Source organism: Panthera leo (genome assembly GCF_018350215.1).
Source record: "Panthera leo isolate Ple1 chromosome E1 unlocalized genomic scaffold, P.leo_Ple1_pat1.1 chrE1_random_Un_scaffold_50, whole genome shotgun sequence".
Classification (NCBI taxonomy): domain Eukaryota; kingdom Metazoa; phylum Chordata; class Mammalia; order Carnivora; family Felidae; genus Panthera; species Panthera leo.
This window is the reverse complement of record NW_024962227.1, coordinates 114,593-133,290: the sequence shown is the minus strand read 5'-3', so window position 1 is coordinate 133,290 and position 18,698 is coordinate 114,593. Positions and strand designations below refer to the sequence as shown.

Sequence of the window (18,698 nt, the reverse complement as noted above, 5' to 3'; positions counted from 1 at the left end):
CCCCACCTGCCTAACAGCACTCTTCCCCAGGACCCTTCCCCAGCCAATCAGCTGAGGCCACAGCCATTACCTCACCAACTGCCCCTAGGCCCCCATAAAACCTTTGTCCTTTTGAAACTGGCTCTCTCTCCCCGGTATCTCACCTCTGCATCAGTGCAGGTAGGGGATTGAGCTCGAGCTAGCTCGAATAAAGGCTCTTTTGCTTTTACATCGGACTCGGCTCCCTGGCGGTATTTGGGGATCACGAATTCTGGGCATAACACACATGACATGAGTATTAATTTATTCTCAATACCAGCTAGCTCTGGTTCTTTAATTACCTTTTTCTGTCATGTAAGATCGATGAGGGAGCATGAGGCAAGTTGAGGGCAAAATACAAGTTAGCACATGCCCCCGCCCCAGGTGGGATATGTGTGATTCTGGCTGCTCGAGGACAAAGGAAAGGAAAGAAAACAAATGGTTAACTGATAAGAGATCTCAGTCGGGCAAGATAGGAGTTTCCATCAGTTTACAAATATCTTAGTAAATTACAAGAAAAAGGCAATCTTATCAATAGCCTAATCGCCAGAAACCTACAGAATCAGCTTCCTGGAGCCCCAACATCACCCCTCCATAGTGATATGGGGAACAAAGGCAAGAAGGAAATCTCAGGTAAAATTAAATTTCCTTATAACCTGCAGCCTATTGACAGATACTTGAGGCAGGCAAATAAAATATTTCTCCAGGAACTCCCTACTGTCTTAATGCTTTGCTAGACGGAAAAACAACCTTAGCTTGACAATAGCAAGGCCTCTGGTATCTTAGGAGTCCTCTTTCACATATCACAGTCCCTCTGGAGACTTCCCTTTTGACTTGACCTCCCAATTCCATAGCATATAACCTGTCACTCTTCACAACCCCAGTGCAGTTCTTTCTGCCCACGGTCCTGTCCCTGTGCTTTCATAAAATCGCCTTTTTGCACCAAAGACATGTTCAAGAATTCTTTCTTGGCCGTCGGCTCCCGACTCCCCACCATCTCCCCAAAACTTCATCAAGATGAACGTGAAAACTCAACACAAGCAAGTTGTTGCCTTGTCCACGACAAATCTTTTCTATTCCACAACCATCCCCTACTTTGTCACCCCCTAGCTCGTTACCCTGCTGCACTGATGCCAGCATGACTCACATACGTTTTCCCATCAACGGCCATCTTTTTCTCCTTCCAGTATGAAAGATTCTTGGGGACAGTCCCTGTGTATTCTTTGTACCCCCAGTACTTAGTACACTGTCGACACAGAGTGCGCGTGGCACTGAGTGTTTTTCAATGAATTCATTCATTGTTATCAACGGATTCCACCCTATTTTGTCCTGTATTGCCTACATAACTATGAAATTCAGATTCTTAGAAGAGACTCTCGGTGTTATAAGATGCTTAGTAGAGGTGGTGAGTTTTAAGACATTATATTGACACCACTAAAACCTCTTGGGGGAGAAACTCAATGAGCCCGTTCTCTGGCATGCCGGCAAAACAAAAAACTGACCCTCAGTATTCTTTCCCCAAGTTAGGCATCAGCAAATTAATGAGAGGAGAGAGGAGGCCCCTGCTCTTGGGCACCCGCAGGAACTTACTCCAGCTCCGGACACACCGTAAACACTTTCATCTAATGGAAGATAAGTTGTGAAATCGGATTTCTGAACCACAAGACAGTAAGACAGTCTTTTCCAGCGTCTGCTTTAGAGGAGGGTCTTCAACCTTGAGTCTAAAAATCCCCCTCAGGCCACTGAACATGTCCAGTATGATTTGCTTTTTTACAGAGAAATCACAGAATTTTCCGGCTGAAAGGGAATAACACACTTCTTAATTGAAGAGTGGTCAGGAAAGAAAACACATGGAGAGCAGTGCCCTGTGGCAGGCATTCAGGAGTTCTTTCTGCTTTCCTGATGGCTCAAGAAGCACCCACACCTTTTGCTGCCTGGAGAACTCTGTGCTAAACTTAGTTCTTTGAAGTTCTCTTTTGCATAGGAAACTTGCACATGAGCAGGAATCAAAGTTAAATTCAAAAGTGGATTTCAAGGACCATGCACACCTTGGGGAAGCATCACTGTCACGAATTCCCATGATAATACTGACTTGGGTGTTACTTGCTTGGGGCTTTCATTGCCCACAGAAAGCTGGTTACGAGGGAGGGCAGAGAGTGCCATTTAGGAGTTAAGACAAGTCTCTTGGCCTCTTTGTACCTTAGTTTCCTCATTTGAAAAAAAAAATGGATTTTAAGACCTACTTTCCAGAATTCATACTGGGTTTATTAACACACGCCTAACCAATCACTGTATGATATTTTTACATGTAGTTTTTTTTTTTTTTTTTTTTTTACATGTATTCATTTTCTATTTCACTTACAGCTTGTGTAAAAACGGCATTCCATGCCAGGCCTGAAATGTTCCAAAGCTCAGTTCGGTGAGTAAATTGCAACCAAGATTTCTACACACACACACACACACAAAAAAAAACAAGACACAAACAAAGAGAAAAAAAAGATATTCTTTCAGAATATTTATCCTTTGGCAGTGATTCTAATTTATAGATAATGAAACATAACCACAATACTCTCTCCATACACTAAAGAAATCTCACTATGAAAGATACTTGCCTTTTTAAAAAAATATTTGCATGAAAGATTTATACTTTCATGTTTATACATGTGGTGCATTAGATACAAATCAGTAAATGCTCAATAAATACTTGTGTTAAGTAAGTATTTTTTTCTAGAGAAGTAAGTTTATTTCTCTAGAAAAACGTTTCACAACTTTAGCACTGTTGAGATTTATGGTTGGATAATCTTTGTTATGGGGGGGGGGGGTGCTGCCCTGTGAACTGTAGGGTGTGACAGCAGCCCTGGCCTCCACCCACTAGATGCCAGGAGCACATCTACAGTCTGACAATCAAAAATGTCTCTAGACACTACCAAGTGTCACCTGGATGCAAAATCACCCTGGCAGAGAACTGCTGCTCTAGAACGATTCACTCTGATCTCTATAATAACTCTCACACCAAACTTTGCCACAGACAAAAAAGATTTGCTACATAATTTTAGTAGCTTTCGACTAATAAAGTTTCATTCATTCCAAATGAATAACAAAGAGGTTTACAATTAAGTTTAATACAAATTCCAAATATAATGAAATTATATTTGTAACTTACATAAACTTCAAAAAAGGTAGTGATTCAAATGTACGTCTTTCAATAGATTGTATTTTATTGCAGGATAAATCTCTAGGAAAAGGAAAAGGAAAATATTGCCTCAATTAGCTATAAGATATCTAATTAGTAGGATGGTAGTATTGAATAAGTAGCTTTTGGCTAAACTCTGAGTATTAGGAATTGTTATTTGAACCTTCCAGAGCCCCTAACCCTGTCCTCACCTTTCTTAAGAGTCTCACCTTTGTGATCTTCATACATAAAATATACAACTATAGATCTTGATAGATCTTGGAAGTAATCTTTCCTGAGAGCAGAAGAATTGATTAAATGACTTTTTGTGGCCTCATCAATTTCTAAATTATGAGCTCAAAGTTGTGATCGCCACATATAATTTCTAATATTAAAAGGGATATTCTCACATTAGCACACCTTCCTGGTTTAGTTCTATTTCTTGACACCAAGTCAATACCAGAAGAGGTAAAAGATACCTTTTCATTTAACTTGAAAAGAAGTTACTCCTCTAATCAATACCTAACTTTGAACGAACTCAGAATTATATTATCATATTAATAGAAATTTATTTTTGGTTGTACGTTGCCTAAACGGTCTATGAATTTATCAATTGTTTCAGCTGCAAGTGGGGCCAACAAAAAAACAACATGGTCCTGGATTTTTATTTGGAAACACCCATTCTTGATTATGGTTGACCCTCTTATTTCCATGGATTTCAGCCGAGTCCCTCACTTTCCACCTACATGGGTACCACCATCTTCTGACTGGCATTTTCATCTCTGGTCTCTCCCATTCTAATCTATACTGCACACAGTCACCAGATTAATTCTCCAGGAGTGGTTCTCAAATATCAGAGTCACTTGGGAACTTACTCAAGATGCAAATTCTCAGCTCTACTCTGGACTGAGTGAATCAGGAACTGTGGAGGTGGAACCTGTGTTCTGACAAGGCCTCCCGGTGACCCTGGTGCAGTCTAAAGTTTGTCCTAGAGCACTGCTGTGATAACACGGTAGCCTGGCATATTATCCAAGGCCTTCAAAATCCTAAATCCGGCTCTAGTTTCCTACTCTACAGATACCAAAGAAATTTCTCCTGCATTTTGCCTTTCACTCACTCTATCTTGCAAGCATATTCTTCCCAAGATGTCTATCTGATGATACGTCATAGCCATTCAAGGTTCTGTTCAAACAGTATTTCTCTAGTAACTTCCCTGATCCAACTTGAAGTCTTCCCCCCCTCTTCTGTGTTCCAAAAACAACTTATACTTCTCATTGCCCAAATCCATTTCTTCCCCTCCCCCTCTCCTCCTCCTCCTTCTTCTCCTTCTTTTAATTTTTTAAAGTAGACTCCACGCCCAACCTGGGGCTTGAACTCACGACCCTGAGATCAAGAGTCGCATGCTCTACTGACTCAGCCGGTCAGGTGCCCCAATTTCTTCTTAATATAGTTATTCTGGCATTCCATTTCCTCTGGGCATAAACTCCATGAAAGTATGGACTAGTCTTGCTCATCTGCGTTGTCTACTGTGTTTAAAACTGATGCATGGACAAAGAACAAACTCAAATATTTATAAAATAAATTAACAGCTGGGTAGTGAGTAGAAGGAGCAAAACGACTGAAAAGAAATGTGGTTTTACGACTTTGTGGCTCCCTCTTCTGCACTTTGTCAGTGCTTCATCATCCATTTAGTGCTTAGGCATTATGGTTTAAGCTTCTGTTTATTTTCCCTGTGAAATCATGAGTTCCTACAAGGGTGGGAAGCCTGTCTTAACCATCTGCGTGCCTATGGTACTGGGCATAGGGCCTGTCACATTCTTTTTTAGGTTTTGATTCACATTTTTTTTGAATGAATGAATGAGAACACTTCACCTGACATGAAATAATTGGCTTACAAAGTACCTCATAGTAGAAATAATGAAAGGCCCTATCCATTGCGCAGTTTGTCTCTTTTGGTTTTCTCCAAACTGTGTTTGTAACGTTTGGAGCCCAGATGGCAGAGGTAGCCAAGAAGACCAATACAAAGTGGTTGTCCCCTAAGACTTGGAAGGTTTGATAATTTGAAGGGCTATTTTTAGTGTCATATGAGATTCTTTTTACTCACTACCCTTAAGCCTTCCACATTTGCAAGAAGAATCTATTTTCTAAAGCACATCATTAATAAGGATTAATGAGGGGTGCCTGGATGGCTTAGTCGATTGAGCATCTGACTTCGTTCGGTTCAGGTCATGATCTCACTGCTCATGAATTCGAGCCCCGCATCAGGCTCTGGGCCAACAGCTCAGAGACTGAAGCCCGCTTCGGATTCTGTGTCTCCCTCTCTCTCTGTGCCTACCCTGCTCATACTCTGTCTCTCTCTCTCTCAAAAATAAATAAACATTAAAAAAATTTTTTAAAAAGGATTAATGAAATACACAGCTTTGCATGGCATGGACAAAGAATAAACACTGAACCTCCATAGCAAAGAACATTAGTATCTCTGTATGTCTAATGTACAGAGATATATGCAAACATTTCTTCCTTGACAATGAGGCTGGAGAGATGTTTATTCTGTAATTAGCGAAGTTAGAGGCATTTCTGATGTTTGTTTAGTGTAAACATTTCTAACTATACCACTTAACCATCATTATATTTTTAAAGATTTCATTTTTTTTAAGTAATCTCTATACCTAACATGGGGCTCTAACCTACAACCTCGAGATCAAGAGTTGCAGACTCTAATGACTGAGACAGCCACGTGCCCCTTAGCCATCATTTTTTTAATGTTTATTTATTTTTGAGAGAGACAGAGCATGAGTGGGGGAGGGGTAGAGAGAGAGGGAGACAGAATCTGAAACAGGCTCCGGGCTCTGAGCTGTCAGCACAGAGCCCGACACGGGGCTCAAACCCACAAACTGTGAGATCACGACCTGAGTCAAAGTCGGACGCCCAACCAACTGAGCCACCCAGGAGCCCCAACCCCTTAACCATCATTTTAAACATCTATTTTTATGGTGGCATAAGAATTTCCACACTGATCACAGGAATCTACTCCTGAAGCCAAGTGCACATTGTATGTTAGCTAACTTAACAATAAATGACATAAAAAATAATAATAAAAAAATAAACTAATAAAATTTCCCACACTGAAATCCTTAATCTCTTAATAATTTAATATGTACTTGGTAATACTGCTTACATAATTCACCTGCTTAGTTAAATATTTAATATCTAAATATTTAATTTAGATTAAATTATTTAAAAATTCTGGGTTAATGGCATTCAAATTAATGTAAGTGTTCTATATTTTCTTGTCTTGTAGGTGACAATTTGAGGTTAACTTCAATTCCTCTCATTTTACTAAGCCAACTTTTTCAAACCTTTTCTGTAAAGGCCAGACAGTAAATATTTTAGGCTTTGCAGGCCATATACGGTCTCTGTCACATATTCTCTGTTTCTTTCTCTTCTTTTCTCTTTTACAGCCCTTTAAGAACATGAAAATCATTCTGAACTCATAGGTTGTATCAAGACAGACCATACACAGGATTTGATCCATGGGCCATAAATAATAAATATAAATAAAAGCAGATGGTATATGAACACTTACATAACAAGGTTCATATGGGTGTCCATAATTGCTCAGACTTCATTACCCCTTTTCCTCTACAACTGAAGGGCTTTTTCCTATATCTTGTCTATAAAATTAAAAAGTTGAAAATGCATAGGAGGTATTTAATGCTAGAGATGGGCTGGGTCCCCACAGACTTACAGAGTTATAGAATTTAATAGAGAGAATTATAGAATTCCACTATAGAGAATTATAGAATTCTACTGTTAGAAGAAATTGTTGCAATTATCCAATTTGAACCCTGTATTTTTTAATAAATAATATAACTAAAAACTCATAATAAATGATGAACTGATTAACTTACAAATACTGGAGGGATAGCAGGCCTTCAAATGTGTCTTTATGTAATTCGGTCAGATAATTGTCCCTGAGAATTCTGCAAAATGAAAAGGTCATTTCTGGGTCAAAATGCAAAAATAACTACAACTATTTGCTACACAGGACCGCTAGATGTGAGAGAAACCTGGGTAATGGTGCCACCAAATACACTAATTCTTATTTAATGTAGGGATGGTGATCTCTGCTGTTTGATTCAAATCTTTTCTTCTCACATACTCCTTTGTCTCTCTCCTCTCTCTCTCTCTCTCTCACACACACACACACACACACACACACACACACACCCCTATCCACTCTTCACACCAAAATGTACATTTAATGCCTACTCTCTGGATCACAAAATCTCTGTTAGAACCCAGCCCTGAGTGGCAAAAACATGGACAGAACTGCCACTTCCTCCTCTCTTTTCCCAAATTTTATTGTGGAAGCCCTATTTATAACCATATCAGTGCTACAAGTAAAGCCATCTAATTTTTTTCCCCATCTAAAAAATATCTGTGAGAACTAAAAATGTGCATAAAATGCACATAACATAAATGCTCAGTTTAATAAGTGTAGAGTAAATACCCGTGTAACACTATTTGTTCATTCTACTGTTGGTGGATACTAGATTTTTCTAATTTTTAGTTATTATAAACAGTGCTGCTTTGGACATTTTTCTGTTTATATCCTAGTACACATTTGCCTAAGTTTCTCCAGGATTTAACAGGGGTACAAAATTGTCTTCCTAAGAGGTTGTGCTATTTCAAGCTGGCAGATTGAAACATGCCAAGTCTCTACCAAACTCCAAACTCCACCAAAGTCCCTAAGGATGATTAGAAAAGATACAATTAGAAAATCCACAACCTTAGCTCAAAGCCAAGGGAGTAGCTCTACAAACACTCCCCACCAGAAATGCCTTGGAGCCACCTACAGGGTGATTAGCTGGGATACTGCAGTAGGACCAAGGACAGCACATCAACCCCACATCCTTCCTCCTTGGATCTGGCAGCAAAGGGTGTTTTCTTCCAGGCAGGAGCCATTGGTGTTAGAAGGGGGCAGGGTCCCAGAACCCTGGAGGAAGGGTATACACTCTGACTAGCCATTAGAAGTCACCTCCCACCTCTTCTTTAACTCTCAGGGGGACCTGTCACCAATAACAAGCCCCGTGGTTCATTTCACCTCTTCCTTAGGACCAGAAAACAGAAGCAAGTCAAATCTCAACTACAAAGATAAATTGCACTCAGGAATGACCAAATGGAGTGAGAAAGCCAATTCTATTCAGGACAGAAAATAAAAAACAAATATAACAGCTTATAGTCAATGACACAGTTAACAGAGAAAACACAAAAGGATTTGAGAATACCAACATTAATGGGGCACCTGCGTGGCTCAGTCGGTTAAGCATCCGACTTCGGCTCAGGTTGCAGTCCATGGGTTCAAGCCCTGCACTGGGCTCTGTGCTGAAGCTCAGAGCCTGGAGCCTGCTTCGGATTCTGTGTCTCCCTCTCTCTCTGTGCCTACCCTGCTCATACTCTGTCTCTCTCTCTCTCAAAAATAAATAAACATTAAAAAAATTTTTTAAAAAGGATTAATGAAATACACAGCTTTGCATGGCATGGACAAAGAATAAACACTGAACCTCCATAGCAAAGAACATTAGTATCTCTGTATGTCTAATGTACAGAGATATATGCAAACATTTCTTCCTTGACAATGAGGCTGGAGAGATGTTTATTCTGTAATTAGCGAAGTTAGAGGCATTTCTGATGTTTGTTTAGTGTAAACATTTCTAACTATACCACTTAACCATCATTATATTTTTAAAGATTTCATTTTTTTTAAGTAATCTCTATACCTAACATGGGGCTCTAACCTACAACCTCGAGATCAAGAGTTGCAGACTCTAATGACTGAGACAGCCACGTGCCCCTTAGCCATCATTTTTTTAATGTTTATTTATTTTTGAGAGAGACAGAGCATGAGTGGGGGAGGGGCAGAGAGAGAGGGAGACAGAATCTGAAACAGGCTCCGGGCTCTGAGCTGTCAGCACAGAGCCCGACACGGGGCTCAAACCCACAAACTGTGAGATCACGACCTGAGTCAAAGTCGGACGCCCAACCAACTGAGCCACCCAGGAGCCCCAACCCCTTAACCATCATTTTAAACATCTATTTTTATGGTGGCATAAGAATTTCCACACTGATCACAGGAATCTACTCCTGAAGCCAAGTGCACATTGTATGTTAGCTAACTTAACAATAAATGACATAAAAAATAATAATAAAAAAATAAACTAATAAAATTTCCCACACTGAAATCCTTAATCTCTTAATAATTTAATATGTACTTGGTAATACTGCTTACATAATTCACCTGCTTAGTTAAATATTTAATATCTAAATATTTAATTTAGATTAAATTATTTAAAAATTCTGGGTTAATGGCATTCAAATTAATGTAAGTGTTCTATATTTTCTTGTCTTGTAGGTGACAATTTGAGGTTAACTTCAATTCCTCTCATTTTACTAAGCCAACTTTTTCAAACCTTTTCTGTAAAGGCCAGACAGTAAATATTTTAGGCTTTGCAGGCCATATACGGTCTCTGTCACATATTCTCTGTTTCTTTCTCTTCTTTTCTCTTTTACAGCCCTTTAAGAACATGAAAATCATTCTGAACTCATAGGTTGTATCAAGACAGACCATACACAGGATTTGATCCATGGGCCATAAATAATAAATATAAATAAAAGCAGATGGTATATGAACACTTACATAACAAGGTTCATATGGGTGTCCATAATTGCTCAGACTTCATTACCCCTTTTCCTCTACAACTGAAGGGCTTTTTCCTATATCTTGTCTATAAAATTAAAAAGTTGAAAATGCATAGGAGGTATTTAATGCTAGAGATGGGCTGGGTCCCCACAGACTTACAGAGTTATAGAATTTAATAGAGAGAATTATAGAATTCCACTATAGAGAATTATAGAATTCTACTGTTAGAAGAAATTGTTGCAATTATCCAATTTGAACCCTGTATTTTTTAATAAATAATATAACTAAAAACTCATAATAAATGATGAACTGATTAACTTACAAATACTGGAGGGATAGCAGGCCTTCAAATGTGTCTTTATGTAATTCGGTCAGATAATTGTCCCTGAGAATTCTGCAAAATGAAAAGGTCATTTCTGGGTCAAAATGCAAAAATAACTACAACTATTTGCTACACAGGACCGCTAGATGTGAGAGAAACCTGGGTAATGGTGCCACCAAATACACTAATTCTTATTTAATGTAGGGATGGTGATCTCTGCTGTTTGATTCAAATCTTTTCTTCTCACATACTCCTTTGTCTCTCTCCTCTCTCTCTCTCTCTCTCACACACACACACACACACACACACACACACACACACACACCCCTATCCACTCTTCACACCAAAATGTACATTTAATGCCTACTCTCTGGATCACAAAATCTCTGTTAGAACCCAGCCCTGAGTGGCAAAAACATGGACAGAACTGCCACTTCCTCCTCTCTTTTCCCAAATTTTATTGTGGAAGCCCTATTTATAACCATATCAGTGCTACAAGTAAAGCCATCTAATTTTTTTCCCCATCTAAAAAATATCTGTGAGAACTAAAAATGTGCATAAAATGCACATAACATAAATGCTCAGTTTAATAAGTGTAGAGTAAATACCCGTGTAACACTATTTGTTCATTCTACTGTTGGTGGATACTAGATTTTTCTAATTTTTAGTTATTATAAACAGTGCTGCTTTGGACATTTTTCTGTTTATATCCTAGTACACATTTGCCTAAGTTTCTCCAGGATTTAACAGGGGTACAAAATTGTCTTCCTAAGAGGTTGTGCTATTTCAAGCTGGCAGATTGAAACATGCCAAGTCTCTACCAAACTCCAAACTCCACCAAAGTCCCTAAGGATGATTAGAAAAGATACAATTAGAAAATCCACAACCTTAGCTCAAAGCCAAGGGAGTAGCTCTACAAACACTCCCCACCAGAAATGCCTTGGAGCCACCTACAGGGTGATTAGCTGGGATACTGCAGTAGGACCAAGGACAGCACATCAACCCCACATCCTTCCTCCTTGGATCTGGCAGCAAAGGGTGTTTTCTTCCAGGCAGGAGCCATTGGTGTTAGAAGGGGGCAGGGTCCCAGAACCCTGGAGGAAGGGTATACACTCTGACTAGCCATTAGAAGTCACCTCCCACCTCTTCTTTAACTCTCAGGGGGACCTGTCACCAATAACAAGCCCCGTGGTTCATTTCACCTCTTCCTTAGGACCAGAAAACAGAAGCAAGTCAAATCTCAACTACAAAGATAAATTGCACTCAGGAATGACCAAATGGAGTGAGAAAGCCAATTCTATTCAGGACAGAAAATAAAAAACAAATATAACAGCTTATAGTCAATGACACAGTTAACAGAGAAAACACAAAAGGATTTGAGAATACCAACATTAATGGGGCACCTGCGTGGCTCAGTCGGTTAAGCATCCGACTTCGGCTCAGGTTGCAGTCCATGGGTTCAAGCCCTGCACTGGGCTCTGTGCTGAAGCTCAGAGCCTGGAGCCTGCTTCGGATTCTGTGTCTCCCTCTCTCTCTGTGCCTACCCTGCTCATACTCTGTCTCTCTCTCTCTCAAAAATAAATAAACATTAAAAAAATTTTTTAAAAAGGATTAATGAAATACACAGCTTTGCATGGCATGGACAAAGAATAAACACTGAACCTCCATAGCAAAGAACATTAGTATCTCTGTATGTCTAATGTACAGAGATATATGCAAACATTTCTTCCTTGACAATGAGGCTGGAGAGATGTTTATTCTGTAATTAGCGAAGTTAGAGGCATTTCTGATGTTTGTTTAGTGTAAACATTTCTAACTATACCACTTAACCATCATTATATTTTTAAAGATTTCATTTTTTTTAAGTAATCTCTATACCTAACATGGGGCTCTAACCTACAACCTCGAGATCAAGAGTTGCAGACTCTAATGACTGAGACAGCCACGTGCCCCTTAGCCATCATTTTTTTAATGTTTATTTATTTTTGAGAGAGACAGAGCATGAGTGGGGGAGGGGCAGAGAGAGAGGGAGACAGAATCTGAAACAGGCTCCGGGCTCTGAGCTGTCAGCACAGAGCCCGACACGGGGCTCAAACCCACAAACTGTGAGATCACGACCTGAGTCAAAGTCGGACGCCCAACCAACTGAGCCACCCAGGAGCCCCAACCCCTTAACCATCATTTTAAACATCTATTTTTATGGTGGCATAAGAATTTCCACACTGATCACAGGAATCTACTCCTGAAGCCAAGTGCACATTGTATGTTAGCTAACTTAACAATAAATGACATAAAAAATAATAATAAAAAAATAAACTAATAAAATTTCCCACACTGAAATCCTTAATCTCTTAATAATTTAATATGTACTTGGTAATACTGCTTACATAATTCACCTGCTTAGTTAAATATTTAATATCTAAATATTTAATTTAGATTAAATTATTTAAAAATTCTGGGTTAATGGCATTCAAATTAATGTAAGTGTTCTATATTTTCTTGTCTTGTAGGTGACAATTTGAGGTTAACTTCAATTCCTCTCATTTTACTAAGCCAACTTTTTCAAACCTTTTCTGTAAAGGCCAGACAGTAAATATTTTAGGCTTTGCAGGCCATATACGGTCTCTGTCACATATTCTCTGTTTCTTTCTCTTCTTTTCTCTTTTACAGCCCTTTAAGAACATGAAAATCATTCTGAACTCATAGGTTGTATCAAGACAGACCATACACAGGATTTGATCCATGGGCCATAAATAATAAATATAAATAAAAGCAGATGGTATATGAACACTTACATAACAAGGTTCATATGGGTGTCCATAATTGCTCAGACTTCATTACCCCTTTTCCTCTACAACTGAAGGGCTTTTTCCTATATCTTGTCTATAAAATTAAAAAGTTGAAAATGCATAGGAGGTATTTAATGCTAGAGATGGGCTGGGTCCCCACAGACTTACAGAGTTATAGAATTTAATAGAGAGAATTATAGAATTCCACTATAGAGAATTATAGAATTCTACTGTTAGAAGAAATTGTTGCAATTATCCAATTTGAACCCTGTATTTTTTAATAAATAATATAACTAAAAACTCATAATAAATGATGAACTGATTAACTTACAAATACTGGAGGGATAGCAGGCCTTCAAATGTGTCTTTATGTAATTCGGTCAGATAATTGTCCCTGAGAATTCTGCAAAATGAAAAGGTCATTTCTGGGTCAAAATGCAAAAATAACTACAACTATTTGCTACACAGGACCGCTAGATGTGAGAGAAACCTGGGTAATGGTGCCACCAAATACACTAATTCTTATTTAATGTAGGGATGGTGATCTCTGCTGTTTGATTCAAATCTTTTCTTCTCACATACTCCTTTGTCTCTCTCCTCTCTCTCTCTCTCTCTCACACACACACACACACACACACACACACACACACACACCCCTATCCACTCTTCACACCAAAATGTACATTTAATGCCTACTCTCTGGATCACAAAATCTCTGTTAGAACCCAGCCCTGAGTGGCAAAAACATGGACAGAACTGCCACTTCCTCCTCTCTTTTCCCAAATTTTATTGTGGAAGCCCTATTTATAACCATATCAGTGCTACAAGTAAAGCCATCTAATTTTTTTCCCCATCTAAAAAATATCTGTGAGAACTAAAAATGTGCATAAAATGCACATAACATAAATGCTCAGTTTAATAAGTGTAGAGTAAATACCCGTGTAACACTATTTGTTCATTCTACTGTTGGTGGATACTAGATTTTTCTAATTTTTAGTTATTATAAACAGTGCTGCTTTGGACATTTTTCTGTTTATATCCTAGTACACATTTGCCTAAGTTTCTCCAGGATTTAACAGGGGTACAAAATTGTCTTCCTAAGAGGTTGTGCTATTTCAAGCTGGCAGATTGAAACATGCCAAGTCTCTACCAAACTCCAAACTCCACCAAAGTCCCTAAGGATGATTAGAAAAGATACAATTAGAAAATCCACAACCTTAGCTCAAAGCCAAGGGAGTAGCTCTACAAACACTCCCCACCAGAAATGCCTTGGAGCCACCTACAGGGTGATTAGCTGGGATACTGCAGTAGGACCAAGGACAGCACATCAACCCCACATCCTTCCTCCTTGGATCTGGCAGCAAAGGGTGTTTTCTTCCAGGCAGGAGCCATTGGTGTTAGAAGGGGGCAGGGTCCCAGAACCCTGGAGGAAGGGTATACACTCTGACTAGCCATTAGAAGTCACCTCCCACCTCTTCTTTAACTCTCAGGGGGACCTGTCACCAATAACAAGCCCCGTGGTTCATTTCACCTCTTCCTTAGGACCAGAAAACAGAAGCAAGTCAAATCTCAACTACAAAGATAAATTGCACTCAGGAATGACCAAATGGAGTGAGAAAGCCAATTCTATTCAGGACAGAAAATAAAAAACAAATATAACAGCTTATAGTCAATGACACAGTTAACAGAGAAAACACAAAAGGATTTGAGAATACCAACATTAATGGGGCACCTGCGTGGCTCAGTCGGTTAAGCATCCGACTTCGGCTCAGGTTGCAGTCCATGGGTTCAAGCCCTGCACTGGGCTCTGTGCTGAAGCTCAGAGCCTGGAGCCTGCTTCGGATTCTGTGTCTCCCTCTCTCTCTGTGCCTACCCTGCTCATACTCTGTCTCTCTCTCTCTCAAAAATAAATAAACATTAAAAAAATTTTTTAAAAAGGATTAATGAAATACACAGCTTTGCATGGCATGGACAAAGAATAAACACTGAACCTCCATAGCAAAGAACATTAGTATCTCTGTATGTCTAATGTACAGAGATATATGCAAACATTTCTTCCTTGACAATGAGGCTGGAGAGATGTTTATTCTGTAATTAGCGAAGTTAGAGGCATTTCTGATGTTTGTTTAGTGTAAACATTTCTAACTATACCACTTAACCATCATTATATTTTTAAAGATTTCATTTTTTTTAAGTAATCTCTATACCTAACATGGGGCTCTAACCTACAACCTCGAGATCAAGAGTTGCAGACTCTAATGACTGAGACAGCCACGTGCCCCTTAGCCATCATTTTTTTAATGTTTATTTATTTTTGAGAGAGACAGAGCATGAGTGGGGGAGGGGCAGAGAGAGAGGGAGACAGAATCTGAAACAGGCTCCGGGCTCTGAGCTGTCAGCACAGAGCCCGACACGGGGCTCAAACCCACAAACTGTGAGATCACGACCTGAGTCAAAGTCGGACGCCCAACCAACTGAGCCACCCAGGAGCCCCAACCCCTTAACCATCATTTTAAACATCTATTTTTATGGTGGCATAAGAATTTCCACACTGATCACAGGAATCTACTCCTGAAGCCAAGTGCACATTGTATGTTAGCTAACTTAACAATAAATGACATAAAAAATAATAATAAAAAAATAAACTAATAAAATTTCCCACACTGAAATCCTTAATCTCTTAATAATTTAATATGTACTTGGTAATACTGCTTACATAATTCACCTGCTTAGTTAAATATTTAATATCTAAATATTTAATTTAGATTAAATTATTTAAAAATTCTGGGTTAATGGCATTCAAATTAATGTAAGTGTTCTATATTTTCTTGTCTTGTAGGTGACAATTTGAGGTTAACTTCAATTCCTCTCATTTTACTAAGCCAACTTTTTCAAACCTTTTCTGTAAAGGCCAGACAGTAAATATTTTAGGCTTTGCAGGCCATATACGGTCTCTGTCACATATTCTCTGTTTCTTTCTCTTCTTTTCTCTTTTACAGCCCTTTAAGAACATGAAAATCATTCTGAACTCATAGGTTGTATCAAGACAGACCATACACAGGATTTGATCCATGGGCCATAAATAATAAATATAAATAAAAGCAGATGGTATATGAACACTTACATAACAAGGTTCATATGGGTGTCCATAATTGCTCAGACTTCATTACCCCTTTTCCTCTACAACTGAAGGGCTTTTTCCTATATCTTGTCTATAAAATTAAAAAGTTGAAAATGCATAGGAGGTATTTAATGCTAGAGATGGGCTGGGTCCCCACAGACTTACAGAGTTATAGAATTTAATAGAGAGAATTATAGAATTCCACTATAGAGAATTATAGAATTCTACTGTTAGAAGAAATTGTTGCAATTATCCAATTTGAACCCTGTATTTTTTAATAAATAATATAACTAAAAACTCATAATAAATGATGAACTGATTAACTTACAAATACTGGAGGGATAGCAGGCCTTCAAATGTGTCTTTATGTAATTCGGTCAGATAATTGTCCCTGAGAATTCTGCAAAATGAAAAGGTCATTTCTGGGTCAAAATGCAAAAATAACTACAACTATTTGCTACACAGGACCGCTAGATGTGAGAGAAACCTGGGTAATGGTGCCACCAAATACACTAATTCTTATTTAATGTAGGGATGGTGATCTCTGCTGTTTGATTCAAATCTTTTCTTCTCACATACTCCTTTGTCTCTCTCCTCTCTCTCTCTCTCTCTCACACACACACACACACACACACACACACACACACACACCCCTATCCACTCTTCACACCAAAATGTACATTTAATGCCTACTCTCTGGATCACAAAATCTCTGTTAGAACCCAGCCCTGAGTGGCAAAAACATGGACAGAACTGCCACTTCCTCCTCTCTTTTCCCAAATTTTATTGTGGAAGCCCTATTTATAACCATATCAGTGCTACAAGTAAAGCCATCTAATTTTTTTCCCCATCTAAAAAATATCTGTGAGAACTAAAAATGTGCATAAAATGCACATAACATAAATGCTCAGTTTAATAAGTGTAGAGTAAATACCCGTGTAACACTATTTGTTCATTCTACTGTTGGTGGATACTAGATTTTTCTAATTTTTAGTTATTATAAACAGTGCTGCTTTGGACATTTTTCTGTTTATATCCTAGTACACATTTGCCTAAGTTTCTCCAGGATTTAACAGGGGTACAAAATTGTCTTCCTAAGAGGTTGTGCTATTTCAAGCTGGCAGATTGAAACATGCCAAGTCTCTACCAAACTCCAAACTCCACCAAAGTCCCTAAGGATGATTAGAAAAGATACAATTAGAAAATCCACAACCTTAGCTCAAAGCCAAGGGAGTAGCTCTACAAACACTCCCCACCAGAAATGCCTTGGAGCCACCTACAGGGTGATTAGCTGGGATACTGCAGTAGGACCAAGGACAGCACATCAACCCCACATCCTTCCTCCTTGGATCTGGCAGCAAAGGGTGTTTTCTTCCAGGCAGGAGCCATTGGTGTTAGAAGGGGGCAGGGTCCCAGAACCCTGGAGGAAGGGTATACACTCTGACTAGCCATTAGAAGTCACCTCCCACCTCTTCTTTAACTCTCAGGGGGACCTGTCACCAATAACAAGCCCCGTGGTTCATTTCACCTCTTCCTTAGGACCAGAAAACAGAAGCAAGTCAAATCTCAACTACAAAGATAAATTGCACTCAGGAATGACCAAATGGAGTGAGAAAGCCAATTCTATTCAGGACAGAAAATAAAAAACAAATATAACAGCTTATAGTCAATGACACAGTTAACAGAGAAAACACAAAAGGATTTGAGAATACCAACATTAATGGGGCACCTGCGTGGCTCAGTCGGTTAAGCATCCGACTTCGGCTCAGGTTGCAGTCCATGGGTTCAAGCCCTGCACTGGGCTCTGTGCTGAAGCTCAGAGCCTGGAGCCTGCTTCGGATTCTGTGTCTCCCTCTCTCTCTGTGCCTACCCTGCTCATACTCTGTCTCTCTCTCTCTCAAAAATAAATAAACATTAAAAAAATTTTTTAAAAAGGATTAATGAAATACACAGCTTTGCATGGCATGGACAAAGAATAAACACTGAACCTCCATAGCAAAGAACATTAGTATCTCTGTATGTCTAATGTACAGAGATATATGCAAACATTTCTTCCTTGACAATGAGGCTGGAGAGATGTTTATTCTGTAATTAGCGAAGTTAGAGGCATTTCTGATGTTTGTTTAGTGTAAACATTTCTAACTATACCACTTAACCATCATTATATTTTTAAAGATTTCATTTTTTTTAAGTAATCTCTATACCTAACATGGGGCTCTAACCTACAACCTCGAGATCAAGAGTTGCAGACTCTAATGACTGAGACAGCCACGTGCCCCTTAGCCATCATTTTTTTAATGTTTATTTATTTTTGAGAGAGACAGAGCATGAGTGGGGGAGGGGCAGAGAGAGAGGGAGACAGAATCTGAAACAGGCTCCGGGCTCTGAGCTGTCAGCACAGAGCCCGACACGGGGCTCAAACCCACAAACTGTGAGATCACGACCTGAGTCAAAGTCGGACGCCCAACCAACTGAGCCACCCAGGAGCCCCAACCCCTTAACCATCATTTTAAACATCTATTTTTATGGTGGCATAAGAATTTCCACACTGATCACAGGAATCTACTCCTGAA

At 39.1% G+C, this 18,698-nt stretch overlaps 1 protein-coding gene and 2 long non-coding RNA genes across 5 annotated transcripts in view; 2 read left to right on the top strand and 1 right to left on the bottom strand.

The window, feature by feature from the left end:
* LOC122212774 (leucine-rich repeat-containing protein 37A2-like) overlaps nt 1-18,698 on the bottom strand; it is a 158,731-nt gene that overhangs the window by 29,282 nt on the left and 110,751 nt on the right. Inside the window, exons 3-4 of the mRNA XM_042926742.1 lie at nt 3,182-3,253; nt 2,381-2,461 (exon numbers count right to left, since the gene is read on the bottom strand). Coding sequence (XP_042782676.1) covers nt 2,381-2,461; nt 3,182-3,253 — 153 coding nt within the window. The remainder of the gene's footprint in view (nt 1-2,380; nt 2,462-3,181; nt 3,254-18,698) is intronic.
* Nucleotides 1-18,698, top strand: part of LOC122212778 — a 152,277-nt gene that overhangs the window by 44,645 nt on the left and 88,934 nt on the right. The window lies entirely within an intron of this gene.
* The window catches only part of LOC122212775, a 69,170-nt gene continuing 50,589 nt past the window's right edge, over nt 118-18,698 (top strand). For 2 of the 3 annotated variants that reach the window (XR_006199295.1, XR_006199296.1), the window contains exons 1-3: nt 118-159; nt 1,542-1,686; nt 2,383-2,437. This is a non-coding gene — a long non-coding RNA (uncharacterized LOC122212775). The remainder of the gene's footprint in view (nt 160-1,541; nt 1,687-2,382; nt 2,438-18,698) is intronic. The other variant, XR_006199297.1, reaches the window with a different exon arrangement.